Source organism: Heterocephalus glaber, unplaced genomic scaffold (assembly GCF_053883595.1).
Source record: "Heterocephalus glaber isolate CG9 unplaced genomic scaffold, H.glaber_assembly_v1.0 deba00001761, whole genome shotgun sequence".
NCBI lineage: Eukaryota > Metazoa > Chordata > Mammalia > Rodentia > Bathyergidae > Heterocephalus > Heterocephalus glaber.
The window spans coordinates 2,239,678-2,265,320 of NW_028258458.1; the positions used below are offsets into that span (position 1 = coordinate 2,239,678).

General features: G+C 53.6%; 1 protein-coding gene across 17 annotated transcripts in view; it reads right to left on the bottom strand.

Annotated features, from left to right (window-relative positions):
* The window catches only part of Gatad2a (GATA zinc finger domain containing 2A), a 93,233-nt gene that overhangs the window by 21,910 nt on the left and 45,680 nt on the right, over positions 1 to 25,643 (bottom strand). For 8 of the 17 annotated variants that reach the window (XM_013068732.3, XM_004873443.4, XM_021250995.2 and 5 more), the window contains one exon: positions 8,781 to 9,050. In XM_013068732.3, the coding sequence (XP_012924186.2) occupies positions 8,781 to 9,049 (269 nt within the window). In that variant the 5' untranslated portion in view covers position 9,050. Of the gene's footprint in view, positions 1 to 8,780; positions 9,056 to 11,251; positions 11,513 to 12,504; positions 12,522 to 25,643 lie in introns of those variants that run through there. The other 9 variants (XM_004873444.4, XM_004873439.4, XM_004873446.4 and 6 more) reach the window with 4 other exon arrangements.

Sequence of the window (25,643 nt, forward strand, 5' to 3'; positions counted from 1 at the left end):
GGCGCACGCTATGGGCAATGGGTGAGTTGGGTCACTCAGGGATGTCAGAAACAGGGCGCCCAGAGACTGCCATCCTAGTGCCCCCAAAACCTAATTTTTAGAAATACAGGTGAATTTCTCAAATACCAAGGACTTCAAAACTCAATTAGAGGGCCAGGGATAGTTTGATCTCTAGTACCAAAAAAAAAAAATCTCAGATACAGGTCTGGAATTAAGGCAGATAGAAAGACGGAAATGGGATGTGGAACCAAGGGGAATGGGCAGAGATGGGAAGGGACCACAGGGGTCTGCAGATGGTCACTGGAGGGGGGATGGAACCCAGAACCCGCTGCAGAGGGCATGAACGTACCTTTTAGTCCTCAAGCTCGACTCACTTTGTGGGTGGTGGAGCGTGGACTTCTAGCTGGAACTGAAGGAGACGCTCCCCAGCCTACCCGGCCTCCACTGAAAATTGCCCGACAGCAGCGGCAGACAATTCAAAGTGAAAAGCAGCGGCAGCACCAACAGGTGCTGGGGAGGGGCTTGAGCAGCAAAGAGGAGGCTCCGAGATGCCCAGAGAGCGCCAAGGACCCACTCTGCAGCAGGGGCGGGAAGGGGATGGGCGGAATGGGGGCCAGGCTTCTAGCTGCAGGACTCCCCCAAGTTCCCACACTGAGGGGGTCAGGCCTACAGAACCAGGGTGAGGGTCCATGCGGCACTTGCCCCTACCACTGAGAAGCCTGTCCTGCCCGAGCCAGACCCGACAGCTGGGCCGCCTTTGCCTGCCTCGCTCGAGGATGCATTCCAGCCTGCACAGCTGTGGCAGGCATGGCGTGAGAGCAGGGTGGGGGATCTGGTCTGCACAGGCCTGGAGGACCCCGCTCACTCCCCCTCCGGCAGCAGGCGCAGCAGAGCCTGTCACAGCGCCAGCTCTGCGATGATAACCTCAGCAGCCAGATGCCTCTTTCCTTCACAGGCCTGGCCCCGTGCCTCCATCAGAGGGGAAGAGTGACAGAGCACGCATGGAAGCCAGGGCCTGGACCCTGGTTCCTCTGGGGACCTGGTGGTGGAACTGGAAAGACTGACCAGACCAAGTGAGGATGAGGCTGCCAGACCCACATCCACGAGTAGGAAGCAGCGCAGGCACTGAGGAAAAGCCCAGCGGTTTCATTAACACAAATGCACAAACGCAGCCCCCAAGACCTGACCACTGGGTGTGTACTGAGAGGTGCCAACCCACTCCACACAGAGACCCTCAGGGATGCTGCCCCCTACCCAAAGACCACATGCCACACCTGCCGCTCAGCAGGCCACTCACACTGGGTGAACCCCAGACCACATGGGGTGCACACTGTGCGAGTCTGAGTCTTGGGAGCCTCTGCGGGGGCAGGACTGGCGCGGTCCAGCCCAGATGAAGGGCGCCTCCTGCAGGGCATTGTGGGCCCTGGTGTCGGGACTCATGGGCTGCACAGCACACAGCCCTGGTCCGGAGCGCACACCAGCGTGGGTGCATCCCCCAGCCCCTGCTGGCAGTGGGAGGACCTCTGAGGTAGGCCACGTGGGGGTCTCGGTAAGCGGGCAGTGCCCTCGAGAGGCCTGCAGGACTCTAGTTACCCACTGCCACATACGATGCCCTCCCTCAGCACCAGGCCCCAGCAATGGGTCCGCCGACCACAATGAAACCTCCAAAGCCGCTCCTCTTCCCCTCTTCCCAGCCTGCCCATCAACACAGCCTACGTTCCAGGCCAATGGTAGCTGCAACGTCACTTTCCTTTTGCATTTCTGCTTTTGGACAGGGCCCAAGTGTTAACATGAGTGTAAGTCATGTGCACAGCGCCGCCTCCACTATGTGACACCAAACCCTGTCTTAGGACCAAATGATGTAAACCCATGGATCCTCAAGGACCCAAGGGAGGCTGGTGTCTACATACGGGTCATCATCCCGCTGTACCCTCTGTCAATGTCCAGGTTTGCAGGCTGATCCTGAACTGGCCTCAGGGATTCCGACTGTCACTGAGGACGATGGCATTTGCAGCAGGCTCTGCTTTGCAGGGCCAGCACACAGATGGCATCTTCAGTGTTTTCTGGTGTGTTAGAGGCCGCAGGCCGGCCAGGGAGCTGGGGGGTGGAAAAGGATAAACTGCAGGCAGAAGCAGCACTAGCAGCTGGGAAGAGAAGGTGCGAGGTGCATCACAGCGGGCCCCGCCCACAGTATGGGAGGAGGGACAATGGGCTGCCTGAAGGGCAGTGGCTGCCATCTCAGCTCAAGCTGGAAGGAGGCTGACCCAACCACTCCCAAGGCCAGGGAAGAAGCTGAGGAGCCTGCCTAGCTGCCAGTGACTTCCACTCCCAGGAGCCACGCCATACAGCGTGCACAGCAGCCCTGCTCTGCAAGACCTCAACACAGTCTTCCACGCCATCAAGCCTGGAGCAGCAGCGGGTTAACAGGATCACACCCAGGGCACCAGCATGGAGTCCACCACAGACTGCAGGCCCTCTGCCTGTCGCTGCGACCAGGAGAGAGGACAGTCAAGAGACGTACACAGACATGTGCTCCGAGAGGCCCATGTGGAGTGGCCCTGCCTGTTCTCACCTGGGTGTGGCCCATGATTCTGTGGAGCAGCAATGTGTGACAGACGCCCTCCACAGGAAAGGGCAGGCATCGGCTCCACAAATGGCTCCCTTGGCCGGCACCAGCTCCAGCCTCGGCCAGGGGTCCAGGCTCGGGATGGGCAGTGCATCTTGCAACTGCTACCCTTGCATGTTGCTTAGCCTTAGCACATTATGACATTATGACGCCAGAGTGATGAACCCAATGGTTTCAATCCGTATTTTTTCTGTGGTGCTTGGGAGCCCTGCCATGTGCTGGGCAAGGGCTCACCACTGAGTCCAGCCCCAGCCCGTTTATTTTCTAACATCCATATGGTGGTATCATTTATACACTACAAAGCTCATCCATCCTAAGAGTATAATTCAGTGTTAATGATTAAGTGTAGAGAACCGTGCAACCATCACCCCAGTTCATGTCCCTTTTATTGCTTCCCCCACCCTTGGCAGTCCCTGATCATGTTTTTTCATCTCTACAATTAATTTGCTTTTTTTGCGGGGTGGGGGTTGTCTGTCTTTTCAATGTTGTGTGAACCCAGGGCCTCGTGCATGCTAAGTGCATGCTCTTCCACTGGGCCTCACGCGCCCCTCTCTTCCTTTTTCTGGACACACCCTGTGAACAAAATTATACACTAAGTGGCCGAGATCCTTGGCTTTTGTGTCACCAAGTTGTAGCCCACTGCTGCTAGCTCCCCTTTGTGATGCTGAAGCAGAATCTGCTGTAGGACATCCACCTCTGCTCTTCCTGTGGACATCGGAGTCGTCTCCACTGTGAGGCCATCATGATCTGCACCACTGTGTCATCCTGCACCAGTCCGTGCAGACACAGTTTCATTTCTCTTAGGTAGATTTTGCACAGTCACGTGGTAAATTTACTCTAGCTTTGTAAGAAAACGTTTACACTGCTTTACATTCCTACCTGCAGTACACGAGGGGCCTAGTCTTATGCATCCTCACCACTGTCCTCTGTCATGGCTCCCTGGCGACTGTATGCACAGCCTGGCACATAGTCCAGCCTGGAGAGCATGCTATGCATCAAGGAGAACCAGGCCCAGGGCTGACAATCCTCCAGGTCCTCTGACTGCACTGATTCCGCCAGCTGCTCTACCTGTCTCGGGGACTGAGGTGCTACCTATTTCCCTATCAATCCTCCCCATCTAGGCCGCAGGTATTTACATTGGGGGTCTGTGGTTAGATACACACATCTTCACGATGGCTGTGTCCTCCTGCAGTGTCATCACAAAATGTCCCTCCAGCTCTAGTAACCGTTGTCTTAGAGTCCATTATCTCATACCATGCAGTCACTGCAGTGCTCCCCTGCTCACTGTGGTATATCCCTCTTCATGCCTTCACATCTGTCCTTCAGTCTGAGGGGCATCCCCTATAAACCACCTAGCACTGATCTGTACCTCGCTTTTTTATCCAACATCTGACAATCCCTGATGTCTTCTTTTCTTCTTTTCTTCCCTTCAGACAGGGTCTTGCTATGTATTTCAAGCTGGCCTTAAGCTCACTATGTAGCTTGGGCTAGCCTGGAACTCACAGCAATCTTCCTGCCTCAGTCTTCTGAATGCAGGCTTGCCTGTGGCTTCTGGTTGAGGAATTTAAAACACTCAGGTTTACGGCAATATTGCTAGGGCTGGATTCACATTTGCCATTTTGCTATTTGTTTTCTACATGTCTTCCTTTGTGTCTTTGTCCCTCAGTTACTTGTCTTCCTTTGTGTTAAGTATTTTTAGAGTATCACTTTGATTCTTCTGTTGATGGCCAATTTTCTTTCACTACTTTTTCTTTTTTGAGACAGAGTCTTGCTCTGTAGTTTAGGCTTGCCTGGAACTCACTGCGTAGCCCAAGCTGGCCTCAAACTTGCAGCAATTCTCCTGCCTCGGCCTCCTCAGTGCTGGTATTACAGGGATGCGCTCACTTTGGATTAATACTGATTAATTTGGATTTTTTTTTTTTTTGGTACTAGGGATCAAACTTGGGACCTTGCGCTTGCAAGGCAGGCGGGCAGAACCACCGAGCTAAATCCCGGGCCCTGGCCATTTTTAAACACAAGCACTTCCAGGAGTGTTGTATGCCTCTGGCTGATTTTCACAATGTTAAAATGGTTTTTGCCACTTTGGTTTTGCTTTATCATTGCTGGAGGTGGTGGGGTGATCCAAGGTCTCACCACGCAATTCAGGCTGGCCGTGAACTCATTATGTAGCCCAGGCTGGCCTCTAATTCTCAGTGGGCGATCTTCTTGCCTCAGCCTCCCAAGTGCTGGGATTAAAAGCAGGTGCCAACTCATTCAGCTTGTTTTCTTACTGCTGTTTTGTTTTTATTTTTTTTGTGACAATGGGCATTGAATTCAGGTCCTTCACACTGAGCTACCTCCCCAGCTATTTTTAAGCCATTATGCTTGACTTATCATCGCCATTTTTGGGAAGCGATCTACCATCTCCTCAGTCATAACCAGAAGTTGCCCTTCAATTTCAATTTATTTCAACCTAAAGCACAAACTTTAAGAGACTAAGTCAGAAATATCACCAAATTAAAAAGATGGGGGTCCTATCACTTTCTCCTGCCATGCATGCTCTAAATCACCCATAACAGTGCATGTGTGTGGTAGCATATCTACAGTTATATCTATGTATCTTGGTAATTCCAATCCATAGTAACTCTTTTTTTTTTTTTTTTTGTACCGGGGATCGAACTCAGGTCCTTGCGCTTGCGCAGCAGGGAGCAAAACCACTGAGCTAAATCCCTGGCCCAGTAACTCTCTTTTTTTAAAAAAGGGGAAATGGCCAAGCATTTAGCTCAGGGGTTCCGCTGCCTGCCGCGCAAGCAGAAGGACCCGAGTTCAATACCTGGTACCAAAAAAATTTTTTTAATTTAAAAAGGGGAACTTCTTTCTCCTAGAAACCACCAGAAAACATCTCTAGCCTTCAAAATGCCCAAATTAGGTCACAAGACAGGAAACAGAAAGCATCAAACAAAGAAAAAGTGGTAGTTTTGAAAAAGAACCGAATAAAAACACTAGAAACAGAAAACAGTCCCAACACTTGGTATTAGAGAGCCCCTGGCTCCAAGGTGCCCTGCAGGATGCTAAAGACCCTCATATAAAAGGTACAGATTTAGCTTAGTGGTTTTGCTGCCTGCTGCACAAGCGCAAGGACCTGAGTTCGACCCCCAGTACCAAAAAAAAAAAGGTACAGTGTTGGGCTGGTGCCGCACCTGCCTTGCAAGCACAAGGTCCTGAGTTTGATCCCTGGTGGTGGTGGTGGGGTCCACAAAGGTACAGTGTTTAAATTACCTCTAGGACCAAGAACCTCAACACAAGGTAAGGGCTTGGGCCGGGGATTTAGCTCAGTGGTTTCACTGTCTGCTGCGCAAGCGCAAGGACCCGAGTTCAATCCCCGGTACCAAAACAAAACAAAACAAAACCAAAAACAAGGTAAGGGCTACATAAGGTAGGGTCATCCTCTAGGGAGCAACGTGTACTCACAGCCTTTCTGTTTGGGAGTGGGGCACAGAGCTTAGGACAGCCTCGTGCCTGTCAGGTGAGCCCTGTACCACTGAGCTGCACCCCACCCTTCCCAGGTATTTCTGATCCATTGGTTCAGAACCCACAGACAGCCGATTATACCAGAAAGCAGGGACAGTGAATTACTGCTGTCTCAACAATGTGAGTATATCGCATGAACACAATGCTAAAAGCAAATGAGACGATAAATGCTACCACGCTGCTGGAAGTCAGGCCAGAGCTGGATTTGTAGGACAGCACCTGCAAGCAGGCTGGGGCTGCAGGGCTTCAGGGCTGCTGAGTGCCAGTTGTGTTCTTCTCTCGCTCTGAGCTACAAGGATGTGCTGTTTGTGCAAATGTATCTGGCAGCACATGTACTTTTCATTATGTTTGCTGTATTTCGGTTAAGGAGTTAAAGGATGAAAATTCAATTTTCTTGGTACAACTTAAAAATGACACACTGAGCCTGGTGCCAGAAGCTTCAGTGACCCACGCTGTGGCTGGACACAGCTGTTCCCTGTGCGGGACGGAAGTGGAGCCTGGGAAACTCACCAGAGGCACCCCGGGCTGGCAAGAGGCACCCAAGGGTGCCCACTCCCCTCCCAGTGAGGGCCATAAGCAGAGTGGCTCTGGGCTGGGTGGGATCCTGTGGTGCTGCCAGAACACCGCCCCGTATTCCCACAGGACTAAGCCAGAAGCTTCGTTTCAGGGGATGCCAGCCCTTGGTGTATACAGGACAGCACGCTCTGACTACTGCGACAGCAGAAGGGGAGCTGTCACCAATCCTGGTGCGGGGGCCTCCTCTGCCACGCCAAGTACTGAGGGAGGCTGATTCCTGGTACTCGTGCCACACCACCTCATCAACCTGCAAGGTGGAGATCACTGCCATTCTACCAGGAAAAGACACAGGCCACAATGGCCTGCCTGGGTGACTCGACCCCAACCTGCCCACTGGGCTCCAGGCTGGGCTATTCCGTGTTTTGCTGCCCACAGATGTCCTCGGGTGTCACCAGTGCTCCAGGACCATTCCTAGAGGCCCTGGGCTGGTCCCCGTCCCTTGCACCCTTTACACGTCCTAGGGAAAGCATCCCAATCAACTTCAGTAAGTAATGTCACATCTTCTAGGTCATCCCAGCTTGGAAGCTGATGCCCCAGTGGAGAAAGAGACAGAGAGTCCCAGAGCCCTGGTCCAGACCCCAGCTTTGGCAGCAAGATCTGACTTTGAGTCCCAGTTATGAACTCTGCCAACACCCAAACTCTCCCTGTCTCCCAGGCCTGCCCTGCACAGCCACTTGGTGATGAGGGGAGAAAATGCAAGTCAGGAGCCCAGAACACAAGAGGCACCCAGGAGAGTCCCACGGACATGTGTGCCTGTCTCACACCTGACTCCAACCCAGCTGCTCACCTGTTCACCACACAAGGCTGAGGCGTCAAAACTCTCTCCCTGCTGAGGACCCACCAAGGCAGAGGGGGGACTTAGCCCTGGACCTATAGTGTATGAGCAGGCTTGGGTCAGAATGGGGATACAGGCAACAGGGCAGAGAGAAAGGCCTCCATAGACGGCAGGACCTGAGGAGCTCACCCCTCCAGACTGTGCGAGATGTCTGCACCCCAGGACTGGGCTGGAGTTCCCTGCTGATCCAGGAGGTGCAAGTCCAGATGACGAGAAACACCGGGGCACCCAATCTGAGTCTCCCTAGTCTGGACTCCAAAATGGATTTAGGACAAAGATCAGAGCTCAGGGCCCCTTGGCAGGGTCAGGGGACACTAACAGGGAAGGCAAGGAGCCACCAACTTCCGGGCTCTGCCCTGCCTGTCCTGGACAGTGGGCGGTAGGGGAGACAAGCCGGGACTCTGTGCTGTCGGTGTGGACATTCTGGAGGGATCTGAGGGAAAGGTAAAGCAGGAGCAGGGGCCACATCTGAATTTCTCTTTATGGGGAGAAAGAAAACTTCTGAATAAAGAAATGAAGTGAAGATTGAGTTTCCCCCCACTCTATTCCCTTCAGTACTGGGACTGAATCCAGGGCCTTCACACTGAGCTATATCGGAGAGCTTCTTTTATTTGTTTTGAGACAGAATCTCACTAAGTTACTAAGCTGTCCAGGCTGGGCTCAAACTTTCCATCCTTCTGCCTCAGCCTCCCAGAGTGCTGGGATGACAGGTGTGTCCCCGGCTGAGCCTGATTTCTTTCAAGCTCTTACCTAAGACCCTCATGATAGCTGAGTATGGGCAAAGTCACCCCTGAGGTAATTAAGTCAAGACTGAGGAGAAACAACACAGAAGGCTGCAGGAGCTCTGACCTCAGTGATGGCCGAGTCCAAGCAAGAGACCCTTCCTCTGAAGGGTGGAACCCTGGGCAGGACCACCACCTGATACCAGCCAAGTGGCCCAGGTAGGCTGTAGCATCCCTGGCTCCCACACTCAGATCTGAAAAGCAGGAAGGCATGACCAAATGAAACCCAAAAGCAATGAGCTGACAGGTGGCAAGTATGTTTAGCTGAGCCCTGCTGGCATGGGGAGCCATGGAGGCAGAGTAACACTGTGAGCCCCACACCCCAAGCTACACTCATGTGGGTGTCAGGGCCCCGGGAAGGAGCTCACTTGGTTGGGACAACAAGCTGCCAGCAGGGCCATGCTGGAGCCAGAGCCCACAGACACACACCCGACTGCCTCCCCCCACTCACCTGTGGGAGGTGCGCATGTCCACGGGCCTGTCAGCCAGCAGCCCTTCACCTCTGCCCATGGCCGCGGCTGTAGCCTCCGCTGCCCCCAGCAGTCCTTGGGCCGGGCCTGCTCCCAGCTCTGGTGTCACCCTTGTGTCCCCCTCGGTGTTGAGGTCTGAAGCTGACAGTACTCTCTCCATTTTTATTTTCTTGCTCTCTGCATCGTCCTCTGTTGGGTCAGGCTCAAGGGCTCGCTTCTGGCTCCGGGTTCGGCATGCTTCTTCGGTCATTCTGGACTTGAGGGGAGGAGAAGACAGCATTGGAACCATTGGAACCGGGCACAGCAAAGTGTTACCTTCTAGAAACTTTTCAGGGTGTGGCTTCGAGTGTGGTGACAGTAGAGGACGTACAACAAACATGCGCCCCAAGAGGCATCCAAGGGACATTTCTCCACAGTCCTGGGGGACTCTGGGAAGGAGGGGCACCCCAGCCTCCGAGGTACCCCAAACAACTACACGGGGGCCCAGGGACGAGAGGCAGGACAGAAGCAACATCAGGGCCACTCATCAGAAAGTAAGGAGCTGGGTGCGCCTGGACGTGAGAACAAACTGGGGAAACTGGTCCTTGTGCCGGGCTGATGCCCTATGGGACTCAGCCTGCACAGGACCATGGTGTGTGGTACCCGGGAAGGACCCTGCCGTCCTAGAAGTCACTGCACTGACTCAGTTGGGCTCTGCCTCAGCCCTGGGGGAGGCCCCTTCACTCCCTGCTCACCTCCAGGAGGTGGGGAGTGAGGGTCACATTTAACTCTTTGGGTACCAGTGAGGTACACTGGGAGTAGGTTGGGGCCCGGACTGCCCCCGTGCCACCATCCTATACCTGCAACACACACATCTTGATTTAAAGAAGAAAGAAAAGAAGGACAAAACAGCTGAGTCAGTTTTTGATCCCATGACATCACTGGGCTCCACATGACCCTTCCCAGGATTCAGTCGGAGAGACAAAGCACTTTCCAGAAAACCAGTCTGAACCGGTTCCAGACAACAAGCTCAAGTGCTGTTAACCCTCACAGAGACAGAGGACAGTGTGGCAGGTCTGTCTGCGGGAGGCAGCTGGCATTCCACAGCAGGGCCTGGGCATGGGCACGTTTAAAGGGTCCACCAGAGCCCAGGCCTCGACGTCCCAACAGACCAGGGACTAGAGACTCGGGAGAGTCACAGCCTTTAAAAAACCCACCCTAGAGTTCACCCAAGGGACAAGAAAAGGAACGAGCTCCCGAGGTCTGACAATTTCCACAGTGTCACAATTTTCCTGGATGGCCTGCACCTGCCTTGTGGGCCCGGAGAGGACCAGTTCACACTTGTGGAGTGCACCACGCTGAGGCGCAGTCTATCTGTGCCTCCCTGCTTTCTGGGTGACTCTGCTTCTGTCCTGGCGAGCACTCTGGGAGGCCTGTCCTAGGCAGAGCCAGGCAGAGTGAGTCCCCGACCTAGAAGGCTGGCAGCAGCATGGCACCAAAGGGGTCCCATCGCCGTCACCATCACCAGCTACAAGACTCAAAACCTTTCAGGAACTGGCTTCCCAAATGCTCACTAGTGCAGGCCCTGCCCAAGCATGCACTTTGGTGGGCCTGGAGCTAGAGGCAGAGTGGCTGCCTGCTTCCAGGCTACACCCAGCGAGAGGGCCACACCAAACAGGTACCTCCACACCACGCCGTGGGCACAACTCAAAAGCCAGGGGGGCTCTGTGCTCCCCAGGGATGGCAGGACCGAGACCTTTGCTCTGAGCACCACCCAGTGCCATGACACAACTAAGCTGGGAAGGGGGGATCCCCAATCCTGGACACCATGGGCTTTCAGACTCAGGCTCCAGCTGCCCCCACCCATCCTGCACCCCACCCACTTGGCCACAGCTAACCCTGGCTCTCAGGCCTGTTCAGCTCTGGAGTCCTATGGTCTGTCCTTCCCCTATATCCCCAACCACAGATCCTGTCCAGCCTGCCACTGACAATCTGCCCTGTCTCCCCAGGGGATGGCAGACCCATCACTGCCCTTGAGTGTCAGCCACTCCTCCCCTCCTCTTCGAACTGCCCACACCAGGGCCCCTCAGCTGCTCTACAGGGGATGACAGCAGAGCTTCCAGCCAAGGCCATGGGCAGCAGGCACATGCACTGCCAGGCCTGGGCCAGGAGCAACTTGTCCAGGTGGAAGAGGGGACCAGGACCGCAGACAAGGGGCCATACAGGGACCAGGGGCCTCTGCCCCTGAGAGTGCGAGAGTGCGGGCGTAGCCTGGTGCCCAGCAGGGGGGCAGGCAGACAGGGAGAAGGCAACAACGCCTTCCCTGGGATTCGCAGTTCCCACCCAGGGTTACCCCACCACACTTCTGCTCCGTCCCAGCACAACCTCCAGCCCTGCAGGCTCTGTGCTCTCTTCTGTGAAACTCCTCTGAACCCAAGGCCCTGCCAGAAGTCCCCCGTTACTCCAGACACACCGGCTTTCATAGTCACCAGAGGGGCCAAGGAGACCGGGCCTCAGGTGCCTCACAGGGCTGCTCTCTCCAGCCTAGAGGACCCCAGCCAGGCTCTGGCAGCAGGTTCCAGCAGGCAGCCCAGGAGCCCACAGCATGTGTGCAGTGTGCAGTGCCAGGGCGGCGCACCACGAAGCCAAAGCGTGGCGCTCAGCCAGACCTGGCCAGAACCAATGCTGGCCCCAGAGTCCCCGCAGTCCTCTGCTCCTGTGCCTCTGCTTCCTGGGGGCAGTCACTGGGCGGGGTGTGCACCCCTCCCCCACCTCTGGAAGGACAAGTGCAGCTGGAGGGGGCGGGGCCGCCCACAGAGGTCTCTGTGGACGCTGACCTCGATTCCAAGGCAGGCCCAACTCGCCTACTTGCCACCAATCCCCAACCCTGCAGGGCATTTGCTCCTAGGAAGGGCGAGTGCTGCTGAGGAGTGGCCCCTCCTTCCTCAAGGCCAACAGGGCTGGCGTCCCAGCACACCAGAGCTGGCGGCCATTGCACTGCAGGCACAGACCTAGGGACAGCAACAAAGTCCTCAGGAAGAAACCAGACTTGAAGGGCAAGCAACTTCTGCTAGGAGCAGCAGGAATGCATTAGAGCAACTCTAAATAGGGGAAAGAGGGCCAGATCAACCCACTAGCACTTTAGGATCCCTTCCAAAATTCCCAGGGGCAGAGCTTGTCTCAGGATAGAACACCCCAGTGACCAGAGCTGTGCCACCACAGGCCTGTTCAGGAACTGCTGGCCCTCAGGCAGAAACCCCTGCTGTGGCTTGCCCATTCTAAGGCAAGCCCTGAGTACAGGCTGCAGGGGAGAGGGCTAGAACCTGGGCGGGTTCAGCACCTCCTTTCTCTCTAGCCTGGGCCTCAGGCACTGCATAGGGGCCTGAGCCCCCGGCCTGAGGAAGAGGAGGGCAGACTCCAGGGCCACTAAGGGGCCTCACAGCACCACCATGGGGGCCACCAAGTCTTCAGGGGTACAGTGATGGGGGCTTTGAAGCGGTGCAAACTTCAGTACCCTCTACCCCAACACTGCCAAAGTTTTATAAACAGCCATCCGACTGACCTGAGACCTTCTGCCCACAAACACACTGTAAAACAACTGCAAAAGATTGGAAGATTTTCAAAATGGACTTGAGAGACCAAAGCCCCCCACCCAGGTCAAACACGCCAGGTCAATAAATATCCGTTGATAATTTTTAAAAAATAGCCAGGCATGGTGGCGCACACCTGCAATCCCAGCACTCTGGAGGCTGAGGCAGAAGGATCACCACTGAATTTGAGGCCAGCCTGGGGTACATGGCAAGTTCCAAGGCCAGTCTGAACTACACAGCCAGACTCTGTCTCTGGGGGGGAGAAAAACAGAAATTAAAAAATAGTAAGAGACCCAAACCAGAGCTCAACCTCTGAGGCCATCTTACTGACCTTGTCAAAGTGCCCTCAGACCACCCTAACGCACCGCAGGGTCAGGAGCCCTCACCCAAATGCCTGCAAGCAGAGTGGCTCCACCTCTGAATATTTTAGGGTAGTGGGACAGCACCTCCACCAATGGCACCACTGAGCACCTTCCATCAGAAAGGCTCCAAAACCCCGACTCTTTCAAACATTTCTGGATTTTGAAACATTTCTGACTAGAGATGCTCGAGTTTTACTAACACTGCTAGCAGTCCTCGTGTTTCTGACAGAAGGAAAGGGGCATAGCAGTGAGGGAATTAAGTACTTGGCAGGAGTGACAGAGCTGAAGCCCTGAATGCAGGGTGTGCCTGGGCCGGCCAGAGTGAGTGAACCGGCCAGAGTGAGTGAACCGAGGAAGGAGGGAAGGAGGGAGAGGAAGGAGGGAGAGGAAGAGAGGGAGGGAGGGAGGGAGGGAGAGGAGGAGAGGAAGAGAGGAAGAGAGGAAGAGAGGGAGGGAGGGAGGAAGGGAGGAAGAGAGGGAGAGAGGGAGGGAGGGAGAGAGGGAGAGAGGGAGAGAGGGAGAGAGGGAGAGAGGGAGAGAGGGAGAGAGGGAGAGAGGGAGAGAGGGAGAGAGGGAGAGAGGGAGGGAGAGAGGGAGAGAGGGAGGGAGGGAGGGAGAGAGAGAAAAGGGGATGACAGTGCTTCTTCAGGGATACAGGCAGGAGGGGCGGCATCAGGCGACAGGACGAGGGGCAGGCTGAGCTCGAGGGAAGTGGGCCACAGCTGGAGGTGGGAAGGTGCTGGACATCTGGGCCAAGGGCAGAGTCCAACTTGTTTTAAAGACTCAGCCGCCTGAAGACAGGGCAAGGCACAGGAGTGTGGTGTGTGTGCTGGATGTGGGGACAGAGCACTAGGGACACACACTCCATGATGACAATGTGCTCTGAAGTAGCACCAACCGCTGAGCACCAACTGCTGGGCGCAAGGGGAGAGGGCCGCTGGGTTAGGTTTCTCTGAGCAGCCATGGTGGAACTGACTTTCCTGAGACTGAGTGGGTGCAGATTTGGGGAAGGAAAGGCAAGTGTGCAGCTGTGGATGGAGGAGCACAGACTCTGCACCTAAGGGCAGTCACTGTCCTCCAGGGGGTGAGGGGCACCTTTTCCTACCAGGAAGGAAGGACCTACAGAGCAGCCAGTGCTGGGCCTGATTGATGATGACAGGGTCTGGACTTGCACTGGGCCCAAACCTGACACACAGGAGAGGCCCGTGCCACCCTGGGGTACCACCTCCACCCAGACACAGCACAGTCAGCTCTCTGCACCCCGTGGTCCCGACCCTGAGGGCAGTGACACCTCTCTCCACAGTGCCCTCATCTCCTGCCTGGACCCAGGACCTCATCCACTCTCCACGTCCTTGATCTGCACCCGTCTAGGGACTCCCTACTCCCTCAGTCCAACCCAGATGCCTGATGTGCCAGGGCCCAGGGAGGGAGTAGTGAGGAGCACAGCCTGGGTCTTCCTGAGCCACTTCCTGACGCACCCCCCAAAGACAGAGCGAGTGGCTGGGACCTCCTTCTGGAAGGACCCTGGACCCTAACTGCCAGCTCTCCACTTTCCAACACTGAAGGGCACTATTGCCCACAGTTTTAAAAATGCTCATCATCTGCGCCAGGGATTTAGCTCAGTGGTTTTGCCACCTGCTGCGCAAGCGCAAGGACCTGAGTTCGATCCCCAGTACCAAAAAATAAAAAATAAAAAATGCTCATCATCTATATGAGGAAAACACTGGAGAGAAATTTTACTCAAATCAAAACTGAAAGAAACTGGACTAAAATCAGCAGGAGTCGCCTCTGAAAGGCAGATTAAGAAACTTGCTTTCTGTAGTGAACATTTCGGAACTATCTGAATTCTTTAACAGTGATTATACGTCAGTCTTGTATGAAAGAAGTCAAAGATGAAAGGGGGAAAAAGATTAGGGGTGTGGCTCAGTGGTGGACCACTTACTTAGCACTAGGAGACCCTGGATGTCTCCCCAGAGGAAGAGGGGCAGGGGAAGACCCGGAAAGAGAACAGGGAGGGAGGTGAAAGCCAGCCAGCTGTGGTGGTGCACACCAGCAATCCCAGCACTCTTGCAGGCTGAAGCAGGAAGACTCCAAATTCAAGCCCTGCCTATACAGAGACACCTTGCCGCATGTACACAGGGTTGGGGATACAGCTCAGCACAAAGGCCTTGGGTTCCACTCCAATACCATGAGAGAGAAGGGAGGGGGGAGAAGAGAGGAAAAACTGGATAAAATAAGGTTCCCAACCTGCCCAAGTTCCAGTGTGAGCCAGAGGGTGAGGCAAGCAGCATCTGGGCAAGGGAAGGGGCTTCACAGGGAGAGGGCTTAGAGCAGGACAGGGTGGGGACAGGAGGCAGGACCACAGAAGGATGCAAGATGAACATGTCATTTCTAGGGTGCCTGTGCCAAGAGGGTGCCACTGTCCATGCCAGCATTAGAAAACCACCTCCTGCCCCACCCGAGAGATTCGAGCTCTGGGCAATACACGCTCATGCCCGCAGCACACCTCCACCTGGGCGCCAGTGTCCACTTTCCTGGCTGAAGCTAAACTCAACAGCAGAAACTTCCTTTCCCATTCATCTTTTGCTGTCATTCTCGGTGAGCAGAGAACGATGTGGGCTTAAGCCTGCGCTACTGAGTTAAGCCCACACTTCTGAAATGAATCTCACAGAGCATGCGATTCCTGGGGCTGCCCCACAGCACAGCCAACGAGTACAGCCCTGCTTCCAGGAAGGCAGCTGTGCAGACTGAAGAGGGGCTCTGGACTGAAGCTGTGGAGAGCACAGTGCATTCACCTGCGAGGGGGAGGAGGGGGGGAGGGGGGAGGGGAGGAGGGGAAGGCAGTGGCGGTGTCCTCAGGCGTCTCCATGCTGCCATGCTGGACAGAATCAACACCTGCCCTGCCCAGGAGGCCAGTGAACAATGGTCTCGCAGAGGAGTTGGACGGGACTGGACCTCACAGACCCCACCTTTCAACCCTGGGATCCTCAGCTCCCAGCCCAAGTTCGCTCCTCCTTTAGTGTCAGCAGAAACATGGGGGCTTCTGACCGAGCATTTACCCACAGACATCACCAGCTTCACAGGTGGGGAAACCAAGGCAAGGTCCGGGCATGTGGAACAACGCTGGGAAGCAGCACCCTTCCACGAGCATGCATACCACACCCACCCACACCCACACCCACACATCTGCTGCCCTGGGAGCACCACAACAGCAGCCACGCAGGCAACAGGACTTGGGCGGAACAGAAAGGAATCATGATTTTATTGAGAGTCATGAGTGAGCCTGCAACTTTCGGGTGTTTGCTTTCAAAGTACAGTAAATTCTGCTACAGCCCAACACATACAGCGTCCCTATAAACCACGGTGGGATGTGAAATCAGGTAATAAAAACACAGGGCTTCTGGGAATAATGGGGCTAAGGGCACAACCCTCCAAAATCCCATCCAACTCACTGAAACAGAAAAAAAATCCAATAAACTTGCTATACAAGCAGCGCCGCAGCACACGTGTTCAACAGCTAACAAGCTGCCCAAGCCCTGGCCAGGAGCTACTGAGACCCAGCGCTTGCCCTGATGAGGGCTGGCAGGCAGCCGTGGACCCCAGGAGGGGTGGGCAGCCTGGTGTGTGTACCAGGACGTGCCCTGTCACTGGGTCCACTAGTGCACAAGCGGGTGACCTTTTCTTAAGAGAACACTATTTCTGGCTTTTGAGGGTTGTCCAATCTCTGCCATAAGGCTTGGCCCTGTGACAGCCAGGACACACTTGAATGAGGGTGGCTGTGTCCCAATAAAACTTTATTCCCTAAGACGGGTCACCAGCCTGCAGGCCATCATTTCCCAAGCCCCAGCCTAGCATCTGCCCAATGAAACTGTACAGAGCCAAGCTACTTGCGCCTTGCCCCAACTGTTCCCTAATGCATCCACAGCGCTGGAACAGTATGCTTTCCCCAAATGAGTCCAGGAGCAACTCATGACAGAGATAGGAGATTTTAGAAAAGGACTCAGTGGAGGAAATTCAATCAAGTCCAGGCCTTAAGGTTAATTCTTTTGACAAATCAGAGGAAATTTTGTTCCCCAAAGTGCCACGCACAGATGAGACAGCTTGCAGCATGGTCAATTTTATTCTGGACTAAAAGCCTCGCATACTTGAAACTCTCAAGACAAACGGACACCTTGTAGAAGGAAATTACGTGTTATAAACTCGATTACTGCAGCAGCTGAAACTTTAACCCACTTACAGAGCCACTGCTTCCTCGGTGTGGGTGCCCAGTATCAGGCCACAGCCCCAAGGAAAAGCACAGTGGCTTCGAGGGACCTTGGCAGCAGCTCATTAAGGGTGGGGAAGAAAGTGGGGCCTGAACATGCAGTCTCGGAAGCTGGGCAGAGGAAGCTGCAAGGTGAGGGTTGGCCAGGTGACCAGGACTGGTCCTCGGGACCCTCAGGCTGTATGCTCCAGGGACACAGAGAGGGACGCTTTCTGGGGCAGGGTGAGGAGTGAAGAGGACAGAGTCCACACAGCTCTCCCTGCCCCACAGCGCAGATCCTGGGCAGGCAACACCTGTGCGCTGCGGTCCATTGTGAACAGTCACCAGGCAGTGATGGCTTGTGCTTGGTGTGTTCCGCCTATGGCCACTCCAAGGACAGAAGGGGACCTGCCAGCCTTCTCAGGGCACATCTGGTCACCCTCAGTCTTCCTGCTGCCCAGTGAGGACTTGGGGAGTAGACACAGGTTTATTTACCCCTCCCTCCCCCAGTGCTGGGCCAGAGCTGCACCTCCAGCCCTCAGAAATGGGTTTTCTGAGCCTTTTGTCTGATGCTCTGAGCAACCTGGGGGTGAGCACTTTATAATAATGACATTCAACCAACAAATTCTCTTGCCTTTGGAAGGGCTCAGGTGCTCTCTCAAAGGCTTCTCATGAGATGGTCCCCTGACAGCCACAGCAAGCCCTCAGACACACCTAACTGGGTGCCAGGAGACCAAAGGAGGGAAGACCAAGGGAAGGAGACAAGGAGCATGTGATCCTGAGGACACATACCTCACCTTTCGGTAGACAATGGATACATAGAGTGGGGCAAAGATACCTTCCCACTCCCAAACGGTGGCGCAGAGGCTACATGGCTAGAGCAGCGGGGTGTTTGCAAATCAATGCTCGTGCAATCTCGCTCACCCTACTACTTTATGCTGAAAATACTGTAGGAAGGAGCCCCAGCATCCAGAAGCCCACAGCAGCTGCCAATGGCTGCTGATCCGACAGCACAGGACTCCAAAGGCAGACTCTATAGCATTGCATGCTGCCTCTCCTCTTGGCCACTGCTGCCCACACAGATACATCCTGGCCCAGACAGCAGAGGGCCAGCAACACTGGGCACCTCCTCTGGAGAGCAGACAGAGGGAGAGCTTTAAGGAGCAAACCCCACGAAGGGCTGTGAGACACGTGCGCAAAGCACCCGCTCGTTACAAGCTACCAGGGACAGGAGAACGGCACAGGGTGCAGGCGAACAACTTAGACATGCCTCACTGGGCTGGACCCCAAGGGTAGGGGGTAGAATTGCACAGATGAGAGAGAGAGGGAGAAATAGCAAGAGAAAAGGTGTCAGGGCACAAGTATACAAGAGTATAAAAACCCAGCTGGGTGTGGTGGTATACACATATATTCCTAGCACTTTGGAGGCTGAGGCAGGAGGACTTGAAATTGAGGCTAGCCTACACTACATAGAGACCCTGCCTCAAGAAAACAAACAAAACAAAGCAGAGTAAGAAAGTTTACTTCCAAAAAAAGATAGATGAAATGGAGTAAGAGGAGACTCAAGCTGGGCATGGGTACATACCTGTATTCTCAGCACTCTAGGAGGCTGAGGCAGGAAGACTACAAGTTCAAGCCAAGCCTGGGCAATTTAACAATTTAGTGAGATCCTGTCACAAAATGTTTAAAAAAAGGCTGAAGATCCAGCCCAGTGTAAAGGCCCTAATTCCATCAATGGTACCCCACACACAGATGCAGTTTTTCTTTTCTTTTCCCTTCTCCTCTCCTTCCTTTCTTTCTGGCAGTGCCAGGGATGGAGCCCAGGGCCTTAAGCATGTGCAGCAAGCGCCCTGCCCAGATTTAAACTTTCTGCAAATCTATTTTAAATGCACTGAGGTCACTTAGAAAACGCGGCCCCTTACTCAGAAGTCAGTGTGACAGATTTTCAGTGACCCAGCTCCTAGACCTATGGGAGTACAGGGGTGAAGACGATGTCCTCACTGCCCCTCCCTCTCCCTGTGACAGCAAGGGGGCTGCAACCTTTCCCAGGGTCCAAAGGGCGGGGTGGGGCCGGAAGCAGCACAACAGCACAGGACACTCCACCAATAGGAGCACACGCACAACTGAAATGAAGGGGGTCCCTTCAAGGCACCACACACAGAAACTCAAGTACTGGTGTGGGGTGGGGGACAGCAGCCCCACAGAGTCATCTACCTGACCCTCCAGGAGGAGAGCTGTCCCAGACACAGGAGGAGCTCAGGTGCATCCCCTGAGTGAAGGACAGGTCCCCTCCTGGCTAACGACCGACCCACCCAACACGAGCTTCATCTTGTCACCCACAGTAGAGGAATCCAAGGCGACATCAGAGGAGAATCCATGCCATTATCTTCGGTCCTCAGTGAGCTACTTGGATCAGGTTATTAAAAATGAAAGCAGCTAGCTGTGGCGGTGCATGGCTATAGTCCCATTATCCTAGGAGGCTGAGGCAGGAGGATCACTTCCAGTTTGAGACCAGCCTGGGCTACACAGTGAGTTCAAGTCAGCCTGAACAGCATAGAGAGACTCTGTTCCCTCAAAAAAGTTAGAGTCCAGCCTAGACAACTTAGCAATACCCTGTCACAAAACAAAAATTTTTTAAAGGGCTGGGGATAAAGCTCAGATCAAAGGCCCTAGGTTCCATACCGACTACCAAAAAAGAAAGGCGGGAGGGTGGGCCGCCTGGGGTGTAGTTCAGTACTAGAGAGCATTTGCCTAGCATGCATGAGCCCTGGGTTCCATCCCCAGGGCACAGGAAGAAAGAGCATGTCCAGTGTTTGCACTTATAAATAAATGCACATTTACAACCTGGTTTTTTTTAATCTATTTTTTTTAAAGGTGGGAGACTCATAAAATAATGGCTCCAAAATAGTGTTTTGGGGGATATATTGATAAGATTAACCTGGAGACCTAATTACCTGAAACTTTTCTAATATGCTCAAGTATGTAACCATCAACTGTTTGAAAAGTAAGTTTCTGACTAGAGCTCAGGGAGAGGGTCTGCTCTGTAAGGGTCTGGGTTTGATCCCCAGGACCACCAAAAAGAAAGTTAAACTCTGATGGCCTCGAATTCCCACATGCACAGCTTACCTAAGCTCTGCAGGAGAGGAGAGCGCCGGCAGCAGCGCACTCAGTACTGTGCGGGAGCAAAGCAATTTTCAGGACAAGTCACTTCCAGAAAAAGCTGGCTCCCCGTTCCCAGGGGGTCTCACCGCCTTCCCCACCACCAGGCCTTCAAGGGTGTACCTGGCCCAGCGGCACGCAGTCCCCGGGCCTCAGCCCCCTCCTGGGATCACTGGGGAAAAGTGGAGAATCCTTCAGAGCTGCCAACATGGTACAGGGTTATGCTTTCATCTCCCAGAGGAGAGCCAAGCCTCCTCAGCACCAGCCATGGAAAGTCGCTCGAGAAGCCCAAGTCTACACTCTGCCACGGCCCGGTCCTGCAATCTGAGATGAATGCCTATCTCTCTCCACCTAGGATCGGACAGTAGGAGAAAGTGTACCTAACCTGATCATGAGTTTATGAAGGGAGAAAGACAGCAGCAATAAGGGCCTCCAGAGTCCCAGCAGGTCTCAGGCTCCCCCTGGAGTTCTGGAGTTTGAGACAGGGCTTCCATGTGTGCCATCTCAGAAGGTGAGGACCCGGCACCCTCCATCCGAGGCTGTGCTGGAAGCAGCCCTTGTCACCACCTGAGCTGTCACGGGCTGGGGCCTCAAGGACAGGACAGACGCTGCCTACCAAGCACACGACACAGAGACAACGGTGCCGTTTGTGAGGGACCTGAGCAGCATTAAACCTCCACAGGTAATCGGGGACCAGAACTCCGATCTGGGCATCACTGGGAGAGCTGGCTGAGCTCGGTCCCTCCCATCTGCCTCCTGGTCTGTGTGCCTCTGAGGCCTGGGAAGGGTTACGCCTGCCATTTCCATGCCATCTGTGATGTTCTCAGCACAAAATGGGAGGCCTTAACCCTTCCAGGGCCAGGCTCCCTCAGGGCCCAGCCCAGTGGCAGGCCTGACCAGCGGCTCCATCCAGGCCTAAGGCTGGAAGAGACGGGAGGAAGGCCTGCAAGACTACTTCCCTTCTCAGCTCCTGGGAGGACCCTGAGGGCAAAGTAGGGAACCACACACAACTCTCACCGTTTTCATCAGGGAGCCAGCAACATGCTGACCTAGTTGGTAGCTGGAGGCCCCATACAGACTCACTTGGTCAGCTCCTTGCAATCTTCTGCAGTAGCCCAGGGCCGGCAGGGAAATCTACTTCCTTTCTTTGTTTGTTTTTGTTTTTTGAGACAGGGTCTCACTATGTAGTCCAGGCTGGCCTCCAACTCACTGCAATCCTTCTGCCTCAGCCTCCCAAGTGCTGGGATTACAGGCGTGTGCCAAACCTACTCCTACCTACGAGAAATATAAACTTTCTGCAGCCCGCAGGCCTTTGACAATCTGTCCCCACAACACTTCCTCCATGGCCTGAAGTGCTGGGACAGAAATCCTGCTGCCACTCTCCTGGTAAGCAGAATTCTTCCCCCTGGGGTGGGGTCTTTCTGCAGCAGCCTGGAGGCTGAGCTGAGCGCTGGGCTGTTACCTGAGGGGCACACAGGGAGGTCTCCAATTAGTCCTCCTGGAGAAAAACGTGCTTGTGAAGTGAGAAGCAAAGCCCTCACCAGGCCAAAAGCCTGGGCAGCCTGTCTCTGCCACCCCACCCCCACTTTTAGCTCCTGCCTGGAGGGCTCTTCCCTCAGGTCTGCTGATGCACATGCACCCCAGCTCCATGCTCACTGACTCTGCTTGTTTGCTTCCATCCCGTGAGTACAGGGGACCCCCTTGTTTCAGTGTCACCAAGGTCATAATGCCTGGCACAAAAGAGGTGCTAGGTACACATTTGTGAGACAAACTACAAAAATACTTCAGGAATTCCCACTTACTACTACCCTTACTCCCTTCAGTGTTACAGAAGTCAAAACATCTGCAGGCCAAGAGAAAACACAATAACCAAAAACACATAAAACCCAGTAGGGCAGGGCAGGGCAGCTCACCTAGACCAGGGAGGCTGAGGCAGGATGGTTACTTGAGCCCAGGAGTTCCAGGCCATCCCGGGCAACATAATATTGAGACTTTAAACAACAACTCTTATCTAATACCATATATGAAAATTAACACAAAACGGATCAAAGACCTAGACCTGTAAAATTTAGGACACCAGGGCTGGAGATTTAGCTCAGTGGTTCGGCTGCCTGCTTCGCAAGCGCAAGGACCCGAGTTCAATCCCCGGCACCAAAAAAAAAAAACATTTAGGACACCAAAAACATACTATCAACAATAGCAGCAGCAACAACAACAAAAAAATCATCTGAACTGCATTAAAATCCTTTGTGCTTTCACTACCTGCTGCCCAAGCACAAGGACCCGAGTTCGATCCCTGGTATCAAACAAAAATAAAAAATAAAAAAGTAAAATCCTTTGTGCAGAGAACACTAAGAAGAGAGTGAAAAACTATCAGCAAATCATTCACCTGACAAGGGCCTAATGTCTGCCATCCACAGAGAACATGCAGGGCTCTCAGCGCTTGGCTGTCACTCAATGCAGAACCCTTGTCCCCTGTGCACAAGGCTCTGAGTTCCAGCCCCAGCACCACAAAAACAGAGTTCCTATAGCTCAACAACAGCAAAAATGTACAGTGAGCAAAGGACTTGAACACACATTTCACCAGATACACGAAAGGCCAGAAAGCACATAAAAAGACAAGTGGCATCATTAGTCTTATATAAGAGAGTAAGAGTCGAAACCATGACGACACCACTCACACCCACTGCAGGGTGGGCTGGGCAGGCTGTGGGAAACCAGAGCCCTTAAACTGCTTGGGGCGACGTAAGGGGGGCCAGTGAGGTAGCAAAACAGACGGGCAGTTCCTCAACACTAAACAGAGAATTACTCGATGACTCCACAGTACCACTCCTAAGTACAGACATGAGTGTTGCTTGTAAACGAATACGGAGAGCAGCACCATAGTAAGAAATAAAAACATTATCAATGGATGAGGAGACAGAAACTGCATCATGTCTGTTCAGCAGAACATTATCTGGCCATAAAAAGGAATGGAGTCCTCATCCAACACAGGTGAGTCTCGCAAACATGGCACCAAGTGAAAGGAGCCAAGCACAAAGGGCTGGATGACCCCACTTACACAAACGCCCCCAGAGGCAACTGAGACAAAGAAGGTGGGGGGGCCTGCAGGGGCTGAGGGAGGGGGGACGAGAAGCACCTCTGAGGTGATGAGAATGTTCTAGAATTACAAGTGACAGCTGCACAGTATGGTAAAAGCACTGAATGCCACTGGATTCCACAATCTAAAATGAAAACAACTTTATATTATGTGACTATTACTTGGGTTTTTCTTTTTCTTTTCCCCAGTACTGGGGATGGAATTCAGGACCTTGCCTTTGCCAGGCAGACAAGGCACCACTGAACTATATCCCCGGGCCAGGTTTTTCTTTGTAAGAGGCGAGAAAACAAAATGCTAGCCCTAAGAGCCAACCACTAAAGAGCTGCCCAACAACAACCAGGCACAGGGGCCGGGGATCTAGCTCAGTGGTTCTGGTGCCTGCCTTGCAAGCACAAGGTCCCGAGTTCAATCCCTCATACCAAAACAAACAAACCAAAAACAACCAGGCACGAACAGGTTTCTTTCTACAGACCCAACAGCGCACACTGGGTCCTGGGGCCAGACCTCTTGCAACAATGTCACCAACAGCCACCGTGCCTCCAGCTGTCAGGCCAGGCACGAACGAGTCTCCTTAGGGATGCAGGAGGACTCAGAAGCCCACCATACAGATGGGAGTAAGAACCTTCTCTCTGGGCAGTGGCACACACCTGTAATCCCAGCTACTGGGAGGCTGAAGCAGGAGGATCCCAAGTCCAAGCACAGCCTGGGCATCTTAACAAGACCATATCTCAAAATTAAAATAAAGGGGGGAGAGGCTGGGGATGTAGCTCAGTGCAAAGCCCTGAGTTTTCCAGTACTGAGGGGAAAATGTTTTGAAAGGGCCTTCCTCCAGTAAGGTGCTGAGGCGTGGGAGAGTAATCACGGACAAGTCAATGAGGGGCCTGGGCAGAGATGGGAAGGCCTCAGACAGCTGGACTCACAGACCACCGCAGCCCAGGGGCACTTGCAACAGGCATGTCACAGTTCCCACACTGTCTAGAATCAAACACACCGTGGCTTTACTAACACACTACTGAGGGTGTGCCACAGGCAGCTGCCTCACGAGGGCTTTTGCTCTCTGCCCATCCAAATGCCCACTTCCATTTCTACCTGGGACCAGGGCTGGGCAGGTCCAATAGACGCAGGGCCATGGTCCAGCCCATGCTGTTAGGTGTGTCCCTACACCATAATGGATGAGCCCACAACTCAGGACACAAGGTCACCCTGCAGACCAGACAGCTACTTTATGCTTTTTTTTGGTGGTGGTACTAAGGATTGAACTCAGCCACCCCCACCCTCCTTGCAAACATATGCTCAAAAATTAGGTAATTTGTCCCATTTCCCACCATTGGGCACTGCGGATGGCATCCCTGTCATATGACCAGGCACCTCCCCTCATTTTCTGTAAATGAGTCTTCACGGCACGGTAGGCACATGTCACCCCAGAAGCCCATGGTGCCCTCCTTGGGGAGACTAATGCCCATTTCATGAGCGAAACTATAACTCTGTGAAACTATAACTTACTCTGTTTTGTATCAGTGAGAACAATCCATGGGTGTGCTGTCCATCTGTCAGATATGCTTGTGGCTACTGAAGTCCAACTATAGCCCCGACTCCCTCAGTCACGCCACGCCAGGTGCCACCCTGGACCACATGTGCACAGAACACCCCAGTTCCTGAGCACTCTAAGGGACAGGGCCAAGCCACCCCTCAGCCACAGGACCTTGGCCTCCAGAGGTCTCTAGCAGAGAAGAGGTAGGGTACACATGTCCCTTCTCCCTCTACGCAGCAGCTTCCAAAACGGCTCGGTTCCCTGACACCCTCTGAAGGGACTGATGAGTTTCTTCCTTTCCTTTGAGCACCAACATGAGCCCAAGAATCTCTCTTTTTTTTTTTTTTTTTTGGTACCAGAGATTGAACTCAGGACCTTGTGCTTGTGAGGCAGGCGGGGGCACCACTGAGCTAAGTCCCTGGCCCAAGAATATTTTGTTTGTTGAGAGACAGGATCTCACCATGTTGCCCAGGCAGCCTAAAGCTCCTGGACTACAATGACCGCCCCCCACCATCTCAGCCTCTTAAGTAGCTGTGCTTTTAATACTTCTGACTTAGGGACTTGTTGTTCCTGTTCCCAATCACCTGTCCCACCCCTGGCCAGGGGGCTCTGTGGGCCATTCTGACAGCCCAGGCAGGGCCTTATACAGTCGTGACATTCTCAATGCAGGTTTAATATTAATTTGGTCTACATTTGACTTAAGTCCTGTGACTTTTCATCTGCATTTTCTTCAGTGCTAAAAATTCAGGTTTTAAAGACATTCTCATTTGTTTTCTCCTACAATATTCAATAGCAATTATGCTAGCATTGTTGCCCTGAAGTTAAAACTATGACTCAAGTTTCATAAGTAATCATGCAGCAAACAAAAGCCACTGTCCTC